Source organism: Urocitellus parryii, chromosome 1 (genome assembly GCF_045843805.1).
Source record: "Urocitellus parryii isolate mUroPar1 chromosome 1, mUroPar1.hap1, whole genome shotgun sequence".
NCBI lineage: Eukaryota > Metazoa > Chordata > Mammalia > Rodentia > Sciuridae > Urocitellus > Urocitellus parryii.
Window position 1 is genome coordinate 226,771,947 of NC_135531.1, and position 18,312 is coordinate 226,790,258.

At 33.0% G+C, this 18,312-nt stretch overlaps 1 protein-coding gene across 3 annotated transcripts in view; it reads right to left on the bottom strand.

The window, feature by feature from the left end:
• Ola1 (Obg like ATPase 1) overlaps positions 1-18,312 on the bottom strand; it is a 139,556-nt gene that overhangs the window by 37,288 nt on the left and 83,956 nt on the right. For all 3 annotated transcript variants that reach the window (XM_026389565.2, XM_077798852.1, XM_026389567.2), the window contains 2 exons: positions 6,838-6,918; positions 6,400-6,497 (listed from right to left, as the gene is read on the bottom strand). In XM_026389565.2, the coding sequence (XP_026245350.2) occupies positions 6,400-6,497; positions 6,838-6,918 (179 nt within the window). The remainder of the gene's footprint in view (positions 1-6,399; positions 6,498-6,837; positions 6,919-18,312) is intronic.

Below are 18,312 nucleotides of genomic sequence, written 5' to 3' on the forward strand. Positions count from 1 at the left end.
GAGAAAAAACCTCAATATCTATCTCCTCTTTGAGCTCAGAGCCTTCATATGTAACATATTTTTATGAAGTTGATTCCTTTTCTTGATATAAAGCATTAAAAAAGACTGAATACCTACAGGTAGTTCCAACCTTTTAAACAGGGGTATACTTATATATTGATAATTTCAGAGCAGGTTTTAAAGCAGAATTTTTAAAAAATGGTGATAAAAATGGTCACAGATACCTAAGTTGTATTATTTCTACTATATTGTGAATTAAATAAGCTTTTGAGGATGAGTCTCACAATCTTATGTTTTTGACAGGAAAATGCTTTCTAGGTCATGCAACAGTTTGAGTACCATTATTAGCCTCAAATACAGATATGCCAATTGTACAATAAGTTTTTTTTTTTGAGGTGGGGGGTTACAGGGGATTGAACCCAGGGATGCTTAGCTGCTAAGCCACATCCCCAGCCCTTTTTATATTTTATTTGGAGACAGGGTCTCACTGAGTTGCTTAGCAACTCGCTAAATTGTTGAGATTGGCTTTGAACTCATGATCCTCCTGCCTCAGCCTCCAGAGCCACTGGGATTATAGGCATGTGCCACCAAGCCTGGCCTCTATGAATAAGTTTTATTTTCAATTTGGTGTCATTCTAGTCATAGCAACAGCTGTCCACTATGAAGAAAGATTGTGAAGAAGATGGTAAGACTTAGACTCAAAAAACTTATTTCCAAGCAATTGCAAATTGGGAGAAGGAATGAGAGTAGGAAAAGACCAGGTCTTATCTCCAACACAGTCCAGAAAAGCTGCTCTTAAACTGGGTCTTTCAACCTCAGGAATGTTCTGTACAGTTTCACAGTCAGGAAAAAAACATACCATCATAAAGCTATATGTGAGAGGTAAAAAAACAATAAATATCTGCCTGGCCATCTTTTCTTTCTGAATTTGGTATAGTTCAATTCATTAAAATCATAAAATTCTACAGTTTGGGGATATAGCTCAATGGTAGCACATTAGCCTAACATGCACAAGGCATCATAAGAAAAAAAAAAAAAAAAACCAACCCTCTGCCCACAAATTTCTAGTACTGGAAGGGAACCTTAGGGATGATCTTTAATTCTTTACTTTCCCTGCCTCACCACCAACACACACGTACATACATATATTCAAACAACAGAGAAAGTAAGATATAGATCACAATGGAACTACTTAAAAAGACTTTTTAAAGAACAAACTCCTAATTTTAAAAATGATGCTACTGTGATAATTAACAAATAATTTACACTACTGGAAGCCATGGGGTGTAAAATAATCTAAGATGCACATAGTAAAATTACATTGAAGTAGATGGTAGGACCATAGGATCATATGATGGCAGCAATATTATACTGCTCTATGTGTATATATAATACATTTTGTTCCTCACTCTAAATAACAGAAAGAAAAACCAAGGGAATGTACTCAGAAAATGCATTCCAAAGGTCAAACACATTCTTTCTCTATTACTGAGTTCTTTTTAAGCTTTGAAAATTAAATTTGGGAAATATTATTTATTTAGAACACATTTTATGTGAACAATACGGATGAACTACTTTCTACATGAAAGGCTAAGTCATTTGCCCAAAGTCAAAGAACTAGTGAGCAGCAAATAAAGACCACTGCACCAGTATTTCAAATTTTAAAATAATGTTCTAAGTAAACAAAAGTTCCTAAAAATATCTATTCCCTAATTTATAAATAGAACACATTATCAAAGTTTCTCAAAAGTTCTTTTTTTCTTATAGAAACAATGTTATTAATGGTGCCCAGCATTTCAGTCTAGCCTTCAAAATCTACTTAATCATCCAGTAAGTGAACATTAATTCCAAAGCTAGGTTTTGTGATGGGGGAACATGAATAAAGTACAGGCGAAAAGAGTAGGAAAAAACAATGTGCACAAGCAGGATATTTAAGCAAAACACTGAAATGGCTCAAATTAGCATCCTCTTCTATAATCTTCTCCCAGGGAAACCCATTTTTCAGATCCTGTACTCTGTCTTGAGGCTCCATTCTAAACTCCTCACAAGGCTCTACATCCAACAGTCCTATAATTTCTGAGCTTTAGAATTCTTACTTTTTACCTATTGCTACCCAAAATTCTCATTCTTGAGTGTAGATCATTCTAACTCATTATTTTGGAAATGAAATTTGAACTAGAGGTCCTTCATCTCTGGGGCATAAAGAAATATGTCCTTCAATTATTCACCAAATTAAGAAGGGTTCTCTGTATACATAAATCATTTGTAATTTAAAGAACATTGTGTAGTTATAAACCAAATTTTGTCTTTCACTTCCTAGATCATAGGTGTATGTGCATGTATGGAGAACACTTGTTTTAGCTTTGTGTCAAATGCTAGGATATAACATTTTTTAACAGCTTAAACATTTTAATCTCTTAAAGCTAGGAAAAAAATAAAACTTTTCCTGTTTATGTGGAGCATAGTTTAAAAAAAAATCAAAGTCCCGACGTATTTGATAAATCATACCACTCACAAATCACTAAGTCAGCAAATGATGCTAATGAAGATTACAAGGATACGCCCAAATGTACCACATTCTCTTTTCAGTGAAACATCTTGCAAACAGAAATTAATGGCTATAAAAAATATTGGGCAAATTCAAACAAATCAGAGAAAATTCCTAATACACATATATTGTGCATCAATAGCATAATGCTCATATAGAGATACACTTTCTTCTACAAGTATCTTTTTCATAATATGAAGTAAAAAGTATACTAGTAATTAGTACCTCTTGATAAGAATATGAAATTGCTGAGTAACCAAAATCATTTCATGTAAAAAAACTCCATAAATTCACAAATATTATTACACATAAAAAGCACATCTGTAAAAAAGAATAGGAAAATAAGAAAACATTAGATCTATTCCATGATTTCTCCCCTAACTAGGTATACAATTTATAGTATCTCCACACTGTTTTTAGTTTTGTACAAATTATATGAAAAACTACAAGACAGACAAGTGTGTGTGTTGGGGAGAACTGAATCATTGTATAAGAATTAATAATAAAACTTACTTGTATTTAAAATTTACTTTGTGAACTTGACACTGCCCTTGATTACAATGGCTTAAAAGACTCCAAGTATCTGTCTACCTATCTTGAATCAATTTCATCACTTAGAATAACTCATATAATATTAACAAAAAAGAAAATATTATGTGACTACAAATCCACCAGAGTATAAACAAATGTGTTTATAATGAATGCATGTGTACAGACACATATATACTATGAGGAAGTCTGAATGTCTTAAATTTTATTTATATTTTCCAGGTGAACATGAATATGCAGTGTAAATAAATAATAACATAAGTCCTTTACCAATAATTTCAAGACAGATGGGGACAAGAGAATAAAAAAATGAAACATAATTAGTAGCTATTAGGTTTAAAACATATCTAAAATTAGTTTGTTTTGATTTCATAATTGGACAGCATACACTACTAACATAGCAGCAAAAGTGCAAAGACTGAAATCTAAACCCTAATAAAGCAATGGTTTGACAGTTCAAATGTCCTGTACCTGCTTGACACCATGACTCAGTAGGCAATCTCAAATGAAAATACTGCATATAGTATAATCTTGGTTATAAGTAACTGATAATATTTAGAAAATGAAAACCTCAAGTGTTCAAAAATCATTAGCATCCACCAAGAATAACAAAAACTCCTACATGGTTTTATTAAATTCATCTGAGAAACAACAATTAAAAAAAAAAAAAAAACTTTCAATGGATTCTCTCATCTTGATTGTAAAACAACTGCAACCAAGCTGGCTAACACATTAGTATCACTTCAGGGGCGAGGTCTTAATCATAAATCATCAAAATAATGAATTCAACATTGTTAAAACTAGTGAGTAAATGCTTGGACCCATTCCAGTTTTTGTCTTTCAAAAAGTCGGAATATCTACTCAATTTCAAAATGCTTCTTTTTTTTCTAGAATTGAAAAATAACATGTTTCCATTTAAATTTAAAGCAAACTTTAAATAATATTTTAAATATTCATTACTTCTAAATGGTGACCTGTAAGATAGTTTTAGTTTTTTTTCTTGTGGCAAAAGCCACAAACCTCTCCTCCTCTTTTCTGTTTAAAAGTTTTCTGCTTCCTGTATGGGTCTTAATTTGTCACAGTAACATTACAAGTTAACCTTAAAAAAACAGAAACTTTTTCTTTTGCTAAAGGAGCAACTAATACAAATGGAGCTTATATATAAACATTACCAAAAAACAAGATGTTAACACAATTAAATGGATTTAGTAGTTAAAATGAATTTTAACTATTTACATCTGCTTGCAGTGTTATAAATGATGAAAACCTAGTGTTCATATCCTTAATAATAAAAATTTATTCTGTAATTTAATACAAAGGCTATGTTGCATAAACAGAGGATTTAAAGCTGTAGCAGAGTGGCTGAATGAAAGGAAAATGGCAATCTTTCTGGCTCCAGTAGATGCCATTCCCTATCACACAATGTTTCCCACTCATAAATACATGACAAATACTTCCTCAATCATTTTTTACGAGCAGGGATGCACAGGGGGTAGTCAATGGCTAGCTTGAGGGAAAATAGGAACAGCAGGCGGCAGAAACTGTACAGAAAATGGCTATGTGGTAAATTCTCTTCTGGAACATCACTCAGTTACCCAGTCTTTGATCTTTCAGCTACAATTACACTAACTTCCACAAGATCTGGATCCACCCCCCCCCCGCCCCGCCATACACATACCCCAACCTCAAACCAGATCATTAGTTACACATAAAACCTACTAAAATTTTGTTTTATAAAATATGATCATTCATACCTCTACATTGCTACAAATTAAAATTTGTTATTTAGACAAGAGCTTACTTTCAATTGGCTATAACCATATCATCATCACAACTGGTCTCACAAAAAACATGGGGTGTCTGGCGACAGCTAAATCACAGACTGGCGTCTCCTAAGCAGTCTGTCTACCATTAGGGTCTGGGAAATGGTATTTACTATACAATTAGAGCCATGGAGTTCTACCTGTAATCATCCAAATACAGGTGTGAGAAGCCCCTTTGGGCAAGGAAACTGACTCATCCCTTTTCATGTAAACTTTGATGTCTGTATTGTTTCACTCAGCCTCAGGAAAGCTTACCATTCATACTACCATGAGAAGATTTATTAACTGAGGTCAAATAATAAATTTTAAAATTCCTTCCTAAAGGTAACAATTTTTAACACATTAATCATCAAATTTATAAGAACTGAAACAAGACAGAACCGATTATTTTAAAGTTAACTACTTGCTGGAGGACACTGACCAGTCTGAACAATGTTTTTAGGTTAAATTGTGTTTACTAGAACATTACCAATAAAAAGGTAAAATTCAGCTCCCTATCAGGAAAACAAAATGTCTTATAGTAATATCAACAGGGCATTTTTAGTTGCAGTAATTTCACAGAATTTATTCTAATGATTTATTGGAGTTAACCATCTGACATTAATTATTGTTTTGGCTTCTAGTCTATGAATGTTTATTTTTCAGTTTAAAGCCTTCTCACTCTTTGATATCATATGGAAATGAGAATTTTTAATGGAAAATTGAAACCATGTGCATCTAAGTACTTAATGAAGTACAGGGAGAAACTGACAATATATTTTAGGAGAATTCAGATATTTTGCTTTTGATAGTTTTGATCTACTTTATAACTCAACAGTATAAAATATTGAGGGTCCAGTGAGGCAAGTTAAAATGAATTCTATGTCAAATGTGGACATATGATTCTTTTGGAGTTTCTAAAAATCTTGTAAAAATCAAGTTTCTAAAAATCTTGTAAAAATCAAGTTTCTAAATCTTGTATGTTTTGATTACATGTCAAAAATGACAATACATTAATGCATAGTTTTCACCTTGGAACATTTTTAAAGTATTTGAATGGTACCTACCCCCACCCCGAGTTTATTTTAAAGCATTCAATCTGTACTTTAAAATTTATGTCCAGCTACAAAACCAAAAGGATATTTTAAAGTCACTTAAAATATCAACACAGGTAGGAATTCCTAGCTTCAAGTTTTATTGCTCCAAAAACCTTTGATTTTCATTTTGCAATGGATAAAAACAATAATGCCCAATGAACTCAAATTTGCTAAATAAATATGTATGATTCAAAATTGCCGAACAGTTTTGTTTTTTTTAAGTTCTCTCAGTATAAGTCAATTAGGAAACTCAATTCTAAATTTAACACCAGTCAAAGCTTTCATGTCCACTTTGAACTTTTACATAAGGAAAAAATATTAAAATTAAACACAGTGTTATATGTATGTGTATCTGTGTGTGCATAGATAAGTATCTGAGTATATCTGGAGAGGAAAAACTTACCATTTGTTTTTCTTTCTAATGTAGTCTTTTTCAGAGAGATTAACCAAGTAGACCATTGGTTTTGAAGTCAAAAATAAGTGTTTATTCAACACTTCAATCTAAAATTGGGGATAGAGAAAGAACACTTTGAAAAAGTTGGGTAAATATGAGCAAATCACTGAACAATTTATAAGTACACCTTCTTTAAAACAAGTAGGCATTTTCATTTTTATTATTCTTGTTTCCAAAAGATTAGTTGTTATGAAATACCAAGAATGAGAAAATGAGGAAATGAGGAAGGTGAGGGATGAGGAAAAGGAAAAATCAATAAGCCTAGGAATAAACAATTACTGACAGAAATAAGAAGTTTTACTACATATAATGATAAGTATAAAATAATGACAATTCTAATTTACTCTCTAAGAAATCAAAGGCAGTAACAGCATATTTATAACTTACCTCTTTGTCATTCCAATCATGATAGAATCGAACAGGTTTCTTTTGATCCATAACCCAGGATTTGACTTTGCACATTATGTCCTATACATGATTGAGAAAAAAGCAAATATAAAATAAATACTAAGCATTTAGATATTAAATATTAAAAGTTTTCAAATCCTCAAGGATAAAAAATTTTTAAGTAAAGGGGAATTAAACCATATAATGATTTTCAGCACTGCATTAAAAAAACACCACTGAAACATTAAGGCATTAAATTTTAATATACAAAATGAAGATGTTAGCAAAATTAGTAACAGTCTGAAAAATTTCAAGACAACTCAATCACATCATAGACATAATATTAGAGTTAAAAATATTTCTACATTACCTAGTGATGCCACATGCAAGACAAACATGCTATTAGGAAATGGGGGCAGAGGGTATATTGGAAAGAGACTAAATTATATTTTTTCCTTAAAAAAATAAAATAAATGAAATTGAGCCTATTATTGATGATCTCCCTTCCTTCCAAAATATTAAATCAACTGACCAAAATCTTTTTCCTTCTGAATTAATTTTTGCCCACACCTTCTCCTTCCCACTTCTTTTGCCGCTCCCCCACCCCAACCTGCCAAAGCCTCCATTACACAATGGCAAGAGCCCTGCACTGGTGACCTCCAACCAGCTGCATTCACTTTCAGAACATCTCTCTCTGCTGGAAATCTAAAGGCCTTTTAGTTAGCAAGCTAGTGTGCATTCAGAAGGAGTAACTGCAGGAAGAGCCCAATGTGCTTTGTTTCTCTGGCCTTTCTTCACAGAAAGATTAATCATCTGTGAAATGGAAACGGCAAACAGCAAGTGACACAAACTGAACCCTTCAAGCCTTTCCTCATCAGTTTTGTGGTTCTGAATCTAAAAGCTGCGTGTGGCAAGGTTCTCCTTACAGGCAGGTGTTAATAAAAGGCTCTCAGGTCTGAAAGGTCAAACTTGGCTCTCCCAGAAGAAGCACATTTGAGAGTCATGTGGGGCTTTTTTGTTATTGTTGTTGTTTTTCTGTTACAGATAATTTATGGATATGTTTTAAATATGCATTTCTCAAAATGCATTGTAACAATTATTATTAATAGATTTCTCAGATTTCCATCAATGTGTTTTACTCAACCATAATCAATAATTCTCCCATAAATGTCTACTTATATAAATTATCTCAATATTTAGTATACTTTTCTTCCAAATCTTGCTGTTACCAATAGAAAAAATAAGGAAAAACCCCCATATTCTTAGATCCTGATTTGAAACCCTCCAGGAAAAGGACTTCCCACAGATTTTAACAAGGAAGGGGCAAGCTGAAAACTTTTAATGAAATCTAACATGTTCTGCTTAAGAATAATCACTTTTACTCTTCTATAACTGAATTTCACTCATAAATGTTTAAAAGTGGCTAATGTAACACCATTTCCTACAAGGAGAAGATCAAAGTGCTATATTACAAATGCATTATGATTAAAAAAGCCCTGTGCAGCCTTGCTATTAACTGTTCTTTAAACCCTAAAAGGCTTCCCATAGATCTCACTTGGCATTGCATATACAACCTTTGACAAGTAATGTAGACCATTTTTATTCATTGCCTAAAATTGTAGGCAATTATGTGCGTCACACTGGCCACCTGCAAATTCTGAATGCCTGCTCCAGTTGTCAGTGCAAAAAACTAATGTCGGAGGGGATTAATCTAGGGGGAGAGAGTCCTCTTTAATGGCTCCAGCAGGTGAAATGGCCCAGCTGGTTACTATGATGAGTGGCCAGAACAGCTTATGTAGAGACACGCAACAAGATTATACAAAAGAAGGAGAAAACAGTGGTACCATCTTTTTTTGGTTCCATCAGTTTTTTCAATTAAAGAAAGAAAATTTTAAAAATAGACAAAAGAAAGTCAATCCAAAAATAAGGGAGTTAAATTTTAATCATATAAAATGTGTAAAATACTATTGTAACTGTAAACACTTTTACAAAACTAACGGGCTTCAAAAAGCACAGAATCACTAGTGAAGGAATTTGAGTACACCTCTTTAAATTAACTAGATCACTACTTCAAATATCTTATCACAATAGCATTTTGGCACAAGGTTTTCTTCTATTTTGTTTTTCTCCTCTCTTTTATGCCAACATATTATACCACAAATTAGGAAGACCCCAATTTTGATTGACTCATACTTAAAAGTTCTCAAATAGTATATTCCTTAAAGTCACATTCAAATATTTTTAGAAAAATTTACAAATTATAACCTAGTTTTTGAAAAGATGGAAATAAAATATTTGGCACCAAGTGCTCTCAATTATCCCCTTAAAATATTTAACAACCAAGAAAAGACACCTTAGATTTACTAATGATGTCGGTTTTTACCTAAAACAGAAGTAGACTGCAACCACACGAGATTACTGCATATAAATGATCGTATGTGGTATGATTTGTTTGTCCTTTTCTTATATAAAGTAAAAATTAATTCTAATGTTAGCAAAATGTTAAAAGACATTATATTCCCTACCTGAAAAACTCATAAGCAGATAAATTACATTTGCACTTGTTTGGATGTAATGCTTACTTGACTGAATTTTTTTTACCCCTTGTGTTTGTATATAAAAGCAAATATATAAATGATGGCTAGAACAATAAAAGGTTACAGGTAACTGAATTTCATTAACTGAAAACATACATACTTTACCCATTTTTAGAATATAATAAAATATAAATTAGAACATAATAAAAACACAACACTTTAATCTTTAATTCATTTAAAGGTTACTTTGGGATTTCATATTTACTATTTTACATAGAAATATAGATGTAAGAGAATTAAATTGAACTGTTTTGATAACTAACGAATTCCTCATTTTGAAAATAAGTTCTATATATTATGGAGACACATAACAAAAAATTCCTGGTCATTTGAATTTTGGGGTTAGACTAAAGTTTTAGGAGTGTACTAATTCAAGAAGTAACAACATAATGTTTAAGTGTCAGAATAAATCCAACAGGTTTACCATTTACCAGGTCCATGACCTACTCCACTGATAAAATGCAGATGATATCTACTTCTCGGGGTTTGTTGTATAGATCAAAATAGATCATACACATAAAGTGTTTAGCACAGTTCTCAGCACAGGTAATAAATATAGTAGTTAGCATTGTTGACATTATTGCTGAAAGATTAAATACCGGGCTGGGGTTGTGGTTCGGCGGTAGAGTGCTTGCCTAGCATGTTCGAGGCCCTGGGTTCGATCCTCAGCACCACATAAAAATAAATAAAATAAAATAAAGGTATTGTGTCCAACTACAACTAAAAAATTAAAAAAATATATTTTTTTTTAAAAAAGAAAGATTAAATATCAATGGTCTATAAAATGGCAACATATTCTCTTGGATGCTCCTTTACAGCACATACACAACTCTCCAATATGCACATTACTCATTAGCACCACATAAATCTAAATAAAATAAAGGTATTGTGCCAACAATACCTTTATTTTATTTTATTTATACCTACAACTAAAAGTATTTTTTAAAAAAACTGGGACAATAACTTGAACACATGGTAATCACAAGGATAAAGGTACATTCACAGAGTGGGAGTATGAGGGACTTCAGCTAGTCTCTGCCTGCCATCTGTAATCCTAAAATTCCATGGCTAAATGGACAGACATGGCACAGTTCTAGGTACAAAGTAAATATTAATATTTATGGTAGAATGTATAATGTAATTCCATGTATGGTTTTGAAACTATATAATACATAAATAGGTAGACTATGTAATGAAACTGGACAGATATCACACTACATTATTAGTTACAGAAATCTCTAGGTTAGATTCCAGAGAGTGTTTCCCCTTCTTCCTTCATTTTAAAAAATACCACATTGTTTAAACTTTTTTTTAACCAATGAACATCATTTTGGAATGGGGGGGTGGTGGATAAAGGTACATTCACAGAGTGGGAGAATAGGGACTTCAGCTAGTCTCTGCCTGCCATCTGTAATCCTAAGATTCCATGGCTAAATGGACAGACATGGCACAGTTGATCAGGGAGGTTGACTCATATTCCATAATAATGATAACTTCCAAGTCTGACATTTCTCTAGCCTAGCCAAACCTGCGACGCTAATATTTGATGATGATATCCCGATGAGATGACTTGTGCTGGTTACGTGGCTTTAACACAGACAGCAATGATGCACTCAGACCAAAATAATCGGGGAAAGTCTTCCAGCTCAAACTAGTCTCAACAGAAATCTACTAATACAGCTTCTTCCAACTCCTCCAGTTACCTCTAATTACCAAATTGAGGAAAACTCAAATTAATCTTTCTCTCATAAAACAGACCTCTATTGTATACTCTAACCGACAGAAACATACATATACTATTTGAGTTGTGATTCTCAAGAAATAGTATTATCCCATCATTATATACAACTTTAATGCACCAATAAAAAATAAAAAACAAAATAAACAAGTATTGGGTCAATGAATATCCTTATGGGGAAGAAAAAGAATCCTTACTCACCTTCTACTATATACAAAATGTAAAGTTTTTATAGAATAAAAAGTAAAGCTGTTTCAGAATAAAACATCTGCAAGGTAACATAGACTGTCTTTATGACCTTGGATTTGACGATTTTATTATTTTTTTTCTCTGACACAGTTTGGAAGTGTAACTATGCTTGTTTGTCTTTTCTTTTTATATATACATGACAGTATAGTGTATTTTGACACATTATGTATACATGGAGTATAACTTATTCTAAATAAGATCCCATTCTTATGGTTGTACATGATGTGGAGTTTCACTGGTGGTGTGTTCATATATAAACATAGGAAAATTATGCCTGATTCACTCTACTATCTTTCTTATTGATAAATGTTTTTTAAAGGAACACAAAAGCAATAATAATAATGAAGATTATTTTTAAATTGGACTATGTTAAAATGAGAGCACTTCTGTTAAACAAAATCAAAGTAGGAAAATAAAAGTCCAAACTGACACACAATTGGTACAGAAGAAGATAACCAATGGTCTATAGATAAGGCTTAAGAGGAGGAAATATTTAGTATAACATACAATCAGTAAAATGTAGGATATAGCTCAACAAACTATCATGGAATAAACACATCCCTATAATTACAACCCTGACCAACAAATAGAACATTACTAGCAGGGTAGTCAAATGGTTCACTTTTCTCTAGAGATAATCACTATCCTGGTTTCTTTGCATAACTAATTAATTTGTTACTGAAATATTTAAAACTGGACTCATACAATATAAGTAATATTTTGTGTCTGGCTTCTTTAGCTCAATATTGCTTGAGAAATTAATCCATGTTGTTAACCTGTAGCTCTAGTGTTTTTCTCTGCTGTATAGTATCACTATAGGAAGATTCCAATGTATCCACTCTATTGCTGATGAGCAGCCAAATTATATTTTTACACTATTTAGAATAAAGCTTCTGTAAACATTCTTACACATACATTCTGGTAAATCCTTGCACCCATTTCCCTTGAGTATATACACAAGACTGGAATTGCTCAGTCATAGATCACATATTCATGTAAACTTAATATATATTGCTAGCCAGTTTTCAAAAGCAGATGTACTGATTTTACTTCTATCAGTCCTGGATGCAAATTCCATTTGTTTCAGTCTTTCCAACACTTGGTATTATCAGTCTTTCAACTTATGTAAGTACATGGTATCTCACCATGGTCTGAATTTCTGTAGTGACTAACAGGGAATTTGTTTCATTTTGCTGTCTTTTTCTTATTTATTGGTAGGAATTCCTTGCATACTCTGAAGAAAAGTTCTTTGTCAATGCTGCAAATACCTCTTTTCTGTAAGGCTTACCTTTTCTCTCTCTTGTGGAAAAAGAGAAAGTGGACAGGTAAGAATATCTGGGGAAATGTTCCCATGCACTGTAATATCAGTTCTTACATGAGTTTGTTCCTTTCCTCTCAGGGTATATATAAGTTGTTGATTCTAAAGTAGTCTGGTCTCAAATGAGTATAATATTAGTTATAATGCTCCAACACAATATGTACTTCTGTATTATCCTGGAACAGCTTTGTACTTCCTAACTACTATCCTCAAATAAATAACAGAGAACACTGAGGACCTACAAAGCTCAAGTCTCATTCCTTTTTATAAAGAATACTAAACACATTGTTCAATATGGCATGTGGCTCCCAATCCTTTCCCAAAGGAACATGACTCAGTTCACAGCTTCTGCTGAGAGGACAGTTCTAACAAAGACAGTCTCCTAGTCAGAACTAGTAGACACTTGACTCTATTTAGTTGTCTCCTGCAAAAGTTCTGCCAAAATGGGAATTCACTGAGGCAAGGTGATGCTTGACTTCAGGAATCTGAATTAGGAAATACCCAGAGAATAAATTTGGAGACTTAAGGTGAAAGGATACATTGAAAAAATACAGAGCAGAGTAGGCATGACGTTATAAATAACTAATTCTAAGTAAGCAAAAGTCAGGGAAAAAACGATAACACAGGTGATGAATTTTAGTGGCAGTGCTGGGGATTAAACCCAGGGCTTCATGCATGTTAAGCAATCGCTCTACCACTGAGATATATCCCTAGCCCTCATTTTCCAACATTGTCTTTCTTAAATAGATTTAAGATTAAACCTTATCTTAATGCTTTGGTTTTATGGGGTGAATTATGACCCCCAAAAGGATATGTTGAAATCCTAATCCCCAGTATACAGAATGTGATCTTATTTGAGAATCAAATAAGATGAGGTCATAGAATGGGTTCTTGATCCAGTATGACTAACGTCTTTCCAGGAAGAGGGAAATTTCAGTAGAGACACAGAGAGTAGGTGGCCATGTGAAGACTAAGGTAGAGACTAGAGTTATGTCATAACAGGCTTAGAACACTTGGGGCCAGTAGAAGCCAAAGGCAAGGAAGGATTTCAACCCTACAGGTAAGTATCAGGGGCCCTGCCAGCACCTTCATTTCAGACTTTTAATCCTACTGAATTGCAAAATATTAATTTCTTTCATTTTGCAAGTCATCCACTGTTGGCATTTGTTATGGCAGCCCTAGGAAACTAATACGCTTACTTGGTGGATACCAAAATGAAATGCTTGTCCCAGTCCTACTTTCCTACAGTGTTTCAGTTTTACTTGAGACAGCAAACCCACTACTAAAGATGTCATCTATGTCAGACTAGATCTACTTTACCCTTAGGAAAGATTCTGTTTTAACATTTAAAAGTAGGCTTATTTTTTTCTACAGGATATCTAATTGAAGTTTTTTCCTGCTTATTAACAAAAATATAAATGACATTTAAATCTGGAAATTGGAAATTTCACAGTAAGAGGTTTGAATGTTTAATTTCTAAAAGATCATTCAGAAAATAAAGGAGACCCAATTAAATGAACAGGGAGAGGGGATCAGCAATATTAAAGAATAATCAGGTAAATACCTAGTGAACAAAATGACCTACCTACCTTTCTCATAACTTTCCCTTTTATATCTATCACATATACATTCAGACCATATTATGAAGAACATAGGAAACTTTTTTTAAAAAAGAAACTCCAGGGCTGGGGATGTGGCTCAGGCGGTAGCACGCTAGCCTGGCATGCATGCGGCCCGGGTTCGATCCTCAGCACCACATACAAAGAAAGGTGTTGTGTCCGCCAATAACTAAAAAATAAATATTAAAATTGTCTCTCTCTTAAAAAAAAAAAGATGTCAATGGATCTTTATAAAAAAAAATAATAAAAAAAATAAAAAAGAAACTCCCCTATAACAAGTAGTTGATATCATAATCATATAGGTGCCTTCTTTCTACAGAGAAAACTAAAGATAAATCCAAAGAAAGAAAAAATATATAACACCAGCAAATTAAATTTGTAAAACAAATGAACAACTAAAAATAAGTAGAATGATTGTGACAAAAAATATAAATGTACACTGGGTAAAGAGATGAGGAACACGGACTATTAATGCCTTCTGCCCCCATCTCTATGCCCTCAAAAGTCCTGTACATGCTAATGGCTTTATAAGGCAAATATCTTTAACTTTGCCTAAGCACTGTGCTCTGATAACATAGATATCAAGCTGCAGGGAATTAGCACTCTTCTAAAAGTAGCCCATAACCAGTAACTGATGGAAATTGGTTGATAATCATGTTAGCTTCCTTGTCCTTTCAGTAGAAAATTACAAGTCAAAATGCTTACCCACAGATATCTACACTGTTTCCAGAGGTCTTCAGCAGGACTGAGTCCTAGCTATCCACTGTGGCAACCTGCTCATTTACATACTTTATATTGTTTTGTTTACTATCTCAGTAAATATACCTGATATATACCTCTCCCAAAGAAACCATTTGTACTCTAATCCTTCCCTCAAGGTCTGCTTCTGAGGAAATCCAACCTAAGATATACAGACTAGATTAAATGAGTTATGTGTGTTCATTGGCTCTGTGTCTCAAACTGGCACGCTCCTAAGAACACTCATCAGAAATTTCTTCTGGGGTTGTTTTTTTTTTTTTGTGTGTGTGTGTGTGTGTGAACACCACGGACTGAATCCAGGAGTGCTCTGCCACTGAGCGACATTGTCAGCTCCATTTTTTTTTTATTGAGACAGGGTCTTGCCAAGTTGTTCAGGCTGGCCTTCAAGTTGCAATCTTCCTGCCTAGGACTCCAGAGTTGCTGGGATTACAGGTGTATGCCACCAAGCCTAACAAGAATTTCTTCTTAATCTTTATTTATAAATTACATGGTCTCTACCATATTTCAAGTTAGTGAAGGTAGAAATGGTCCTTATATTTATGCCTTCTCATGTCTGCATAAGCTTCACATCTCTTACAACATTACTTTTCCAAATTCAAACAGAAATCTCAAAACACTTTCATTCAGTCCAAAGACAAAATTACAGTTTGATGAATATAGGTCACAAATAGCAAAAGTCAATGTATATGATTTTAACTCTCTCTTTGGAGGCCACTGGAAGGAAATAATTTCCCTAAATAAATTAACATAAAAACAATACACTGCTATAGGAAGAGATCAAGTAACAGAAGTACAGCAGATAGAGTCAAAGTGCCTACCTACAGATGTTAACAGGTAAGACACTATTAACTGTTTGATTTATGACAAAGACTTCTCTGAAATAGAGAAAGGACTGTCTTTTTAAGAAATGGACCTGGAACAACAGGCCTTCCACATGGGAACAACAGTAACAACAACAAAAAATCAAATTGGATGACTATCTCAGCATCATCAACAACAACAAAATCAATTCCAGGTGAGAAGCAAAACAATGAAGATTTTAGAAGACAAAATAGGAAATTATCTTTTTTTTTTTTTTTAAGAGAGAGTGAGAGAGGGAGAGAGAGAGAGAGAATTTTTAATATTTATTTATTTATTTTTTTTAGTTCTCGGCGGACACAACATCTTTGTTGGTATGTGGTGCTGAGGATCCAACCCGGGCCGCACGCATGCCAGGCGAGCGCGCTACCGCTTGAGCCACATCCCCAGCCCCAGGAAATTATCTTGTTGACCTTAAGGTAGGAAAGATTTCTTAAGACAGAAAACACTAACCTTTAAATTAAGACCTGTTCATCAAAAAATACCATAAAAAGAAAAAAAGAAAAGCCAAAGAGCAGAAAATAATTGCAATCCGCTTACAACAAAGGCCTACTGTCCAGAATATATAAGTAATTTTCAAAAAATTAATGAGAAAAAGACATTAGTTCAATAGAATAATGAGCAAAACAGTTAGAACAAATACTTTAACAAAGTAGATGTCCTCAAAGGTCCAATAAACATTTTCACAGGAGTTCAACCTTAAATAGTTAGGGAGCTGCAAATCTGAATCACAAATACCATAACTATCAAATTGCAAAACAAAAAATCTGACAATACAAAGTGTTGACAACAGGATAAATTCTCTTATGCTATGAAAATAGTGCTATCCAAAACAGTTGATGATATATACACTACTGACTGACTTCTAGATACATACCAAACACACAAATATATACATACACAAATATATACATTACAATTCATATTGATTTCAACATCAGGCAAAACTCATTCATACTATTTTAGATGGTATATGTACCATCTGGTGATATTTAAAAAGTAAAAATAGTATTACTATAAAAATCAGAACATTGGTTAGTGATGGGGAAATGTGGGGGTACTCTTATTTCCTGATATGTAAGGAGTTTTTTTTTTAACTAGTATTCGTTTACAACTGCATGTTAAATGATAAATATGCTATTAGTGTATGTTTTTGTATGTTATATTTTATAATTTAAAAAGAAAATGTTAAATAAAAAAGGCAGAACAAAACGTTGGCTCTATAGCTAGCCTGATCTGGTTGAAAACTTGATCTTTGTAAATGTTAATCTTCTCTTCAAATTGAATTACACATAAATAAAATTCTATTTTTTAAAAAATCTAAAAGAAAATTTTATAAGCCATTTGTTTTTACTGTATGTATAAATATTGAATTTGCTATATAGTATGCATTCTCAATGGGAGTTAATACCTTTCCAGGAAGGGAAAAAATTGGTTCTTGGTGTCAGGGGACATATATATGGTTCTCAAAAACTCAACCCTATTTGACAAAATCCTACTTATTAGGATTAAATACTTATTAGTATTTAACTTTTCTCACTAGGGAGGAATTAAACTAATTAATTTAAATTCAATTTTTTCCCTAACAGTGGTAATAATAACAAAAAGGTTGAAAAACACTGAATTACAATTTGTTTTCAAGCAACTCAACCTAATAATAAGGAAAAACAAAAGGTAGAATAACAACACTTCTTGGAAAAATTAGGCTATGTTTTCTATCCATCCAAAAGAGCTTGATATTGAAAGGGAAAATGATTAAGGAAAAGGTGTTTCAACTTTCCTGTAAACATAAGTTCAAGAGGTGCTTTACAAATGTTGTATGTGAATTTGAGGAAAATAGTTAAAAATGAGAAGGAAATGTTGTTACAAGCAATAACACATTCTAGCTTTCTTCGATAGAAAAATCAGAAAATGGTAGCCTAAGAATATCAGAAGAGTCTGATGCCCTTTTCTCCCATTTAAATAAAACAAAAACTGGCAAAGTTACTTTTAAGTTAGTTAACATTTCTGAAAGATCTATGGATATCAGGTAGTTTCAAGGAACAAAAGGGTGACCACAAAAAGGACTTACTTTGATTACAACCATGCTGGTTGGAACAAATGAATTACTTTCAATGCCAACATCTTTCCCATAAATTTTCCCTTTTTTTGAAAGGAAGGTGTGTGTATATTGATCTGTGCGTGTATAAGATTTTGTTTTGTTTTGTTTTGGTGGTGCAGGGTATCTAATACAGGGCCTTATGCATATTAGCTAAGTATGTTACCATTCAGCTACATCTCAGTCCCAGGAATGTTTACTCAAACTTGTAATACCCCTTGCCCTTCTAAACCTTGTAC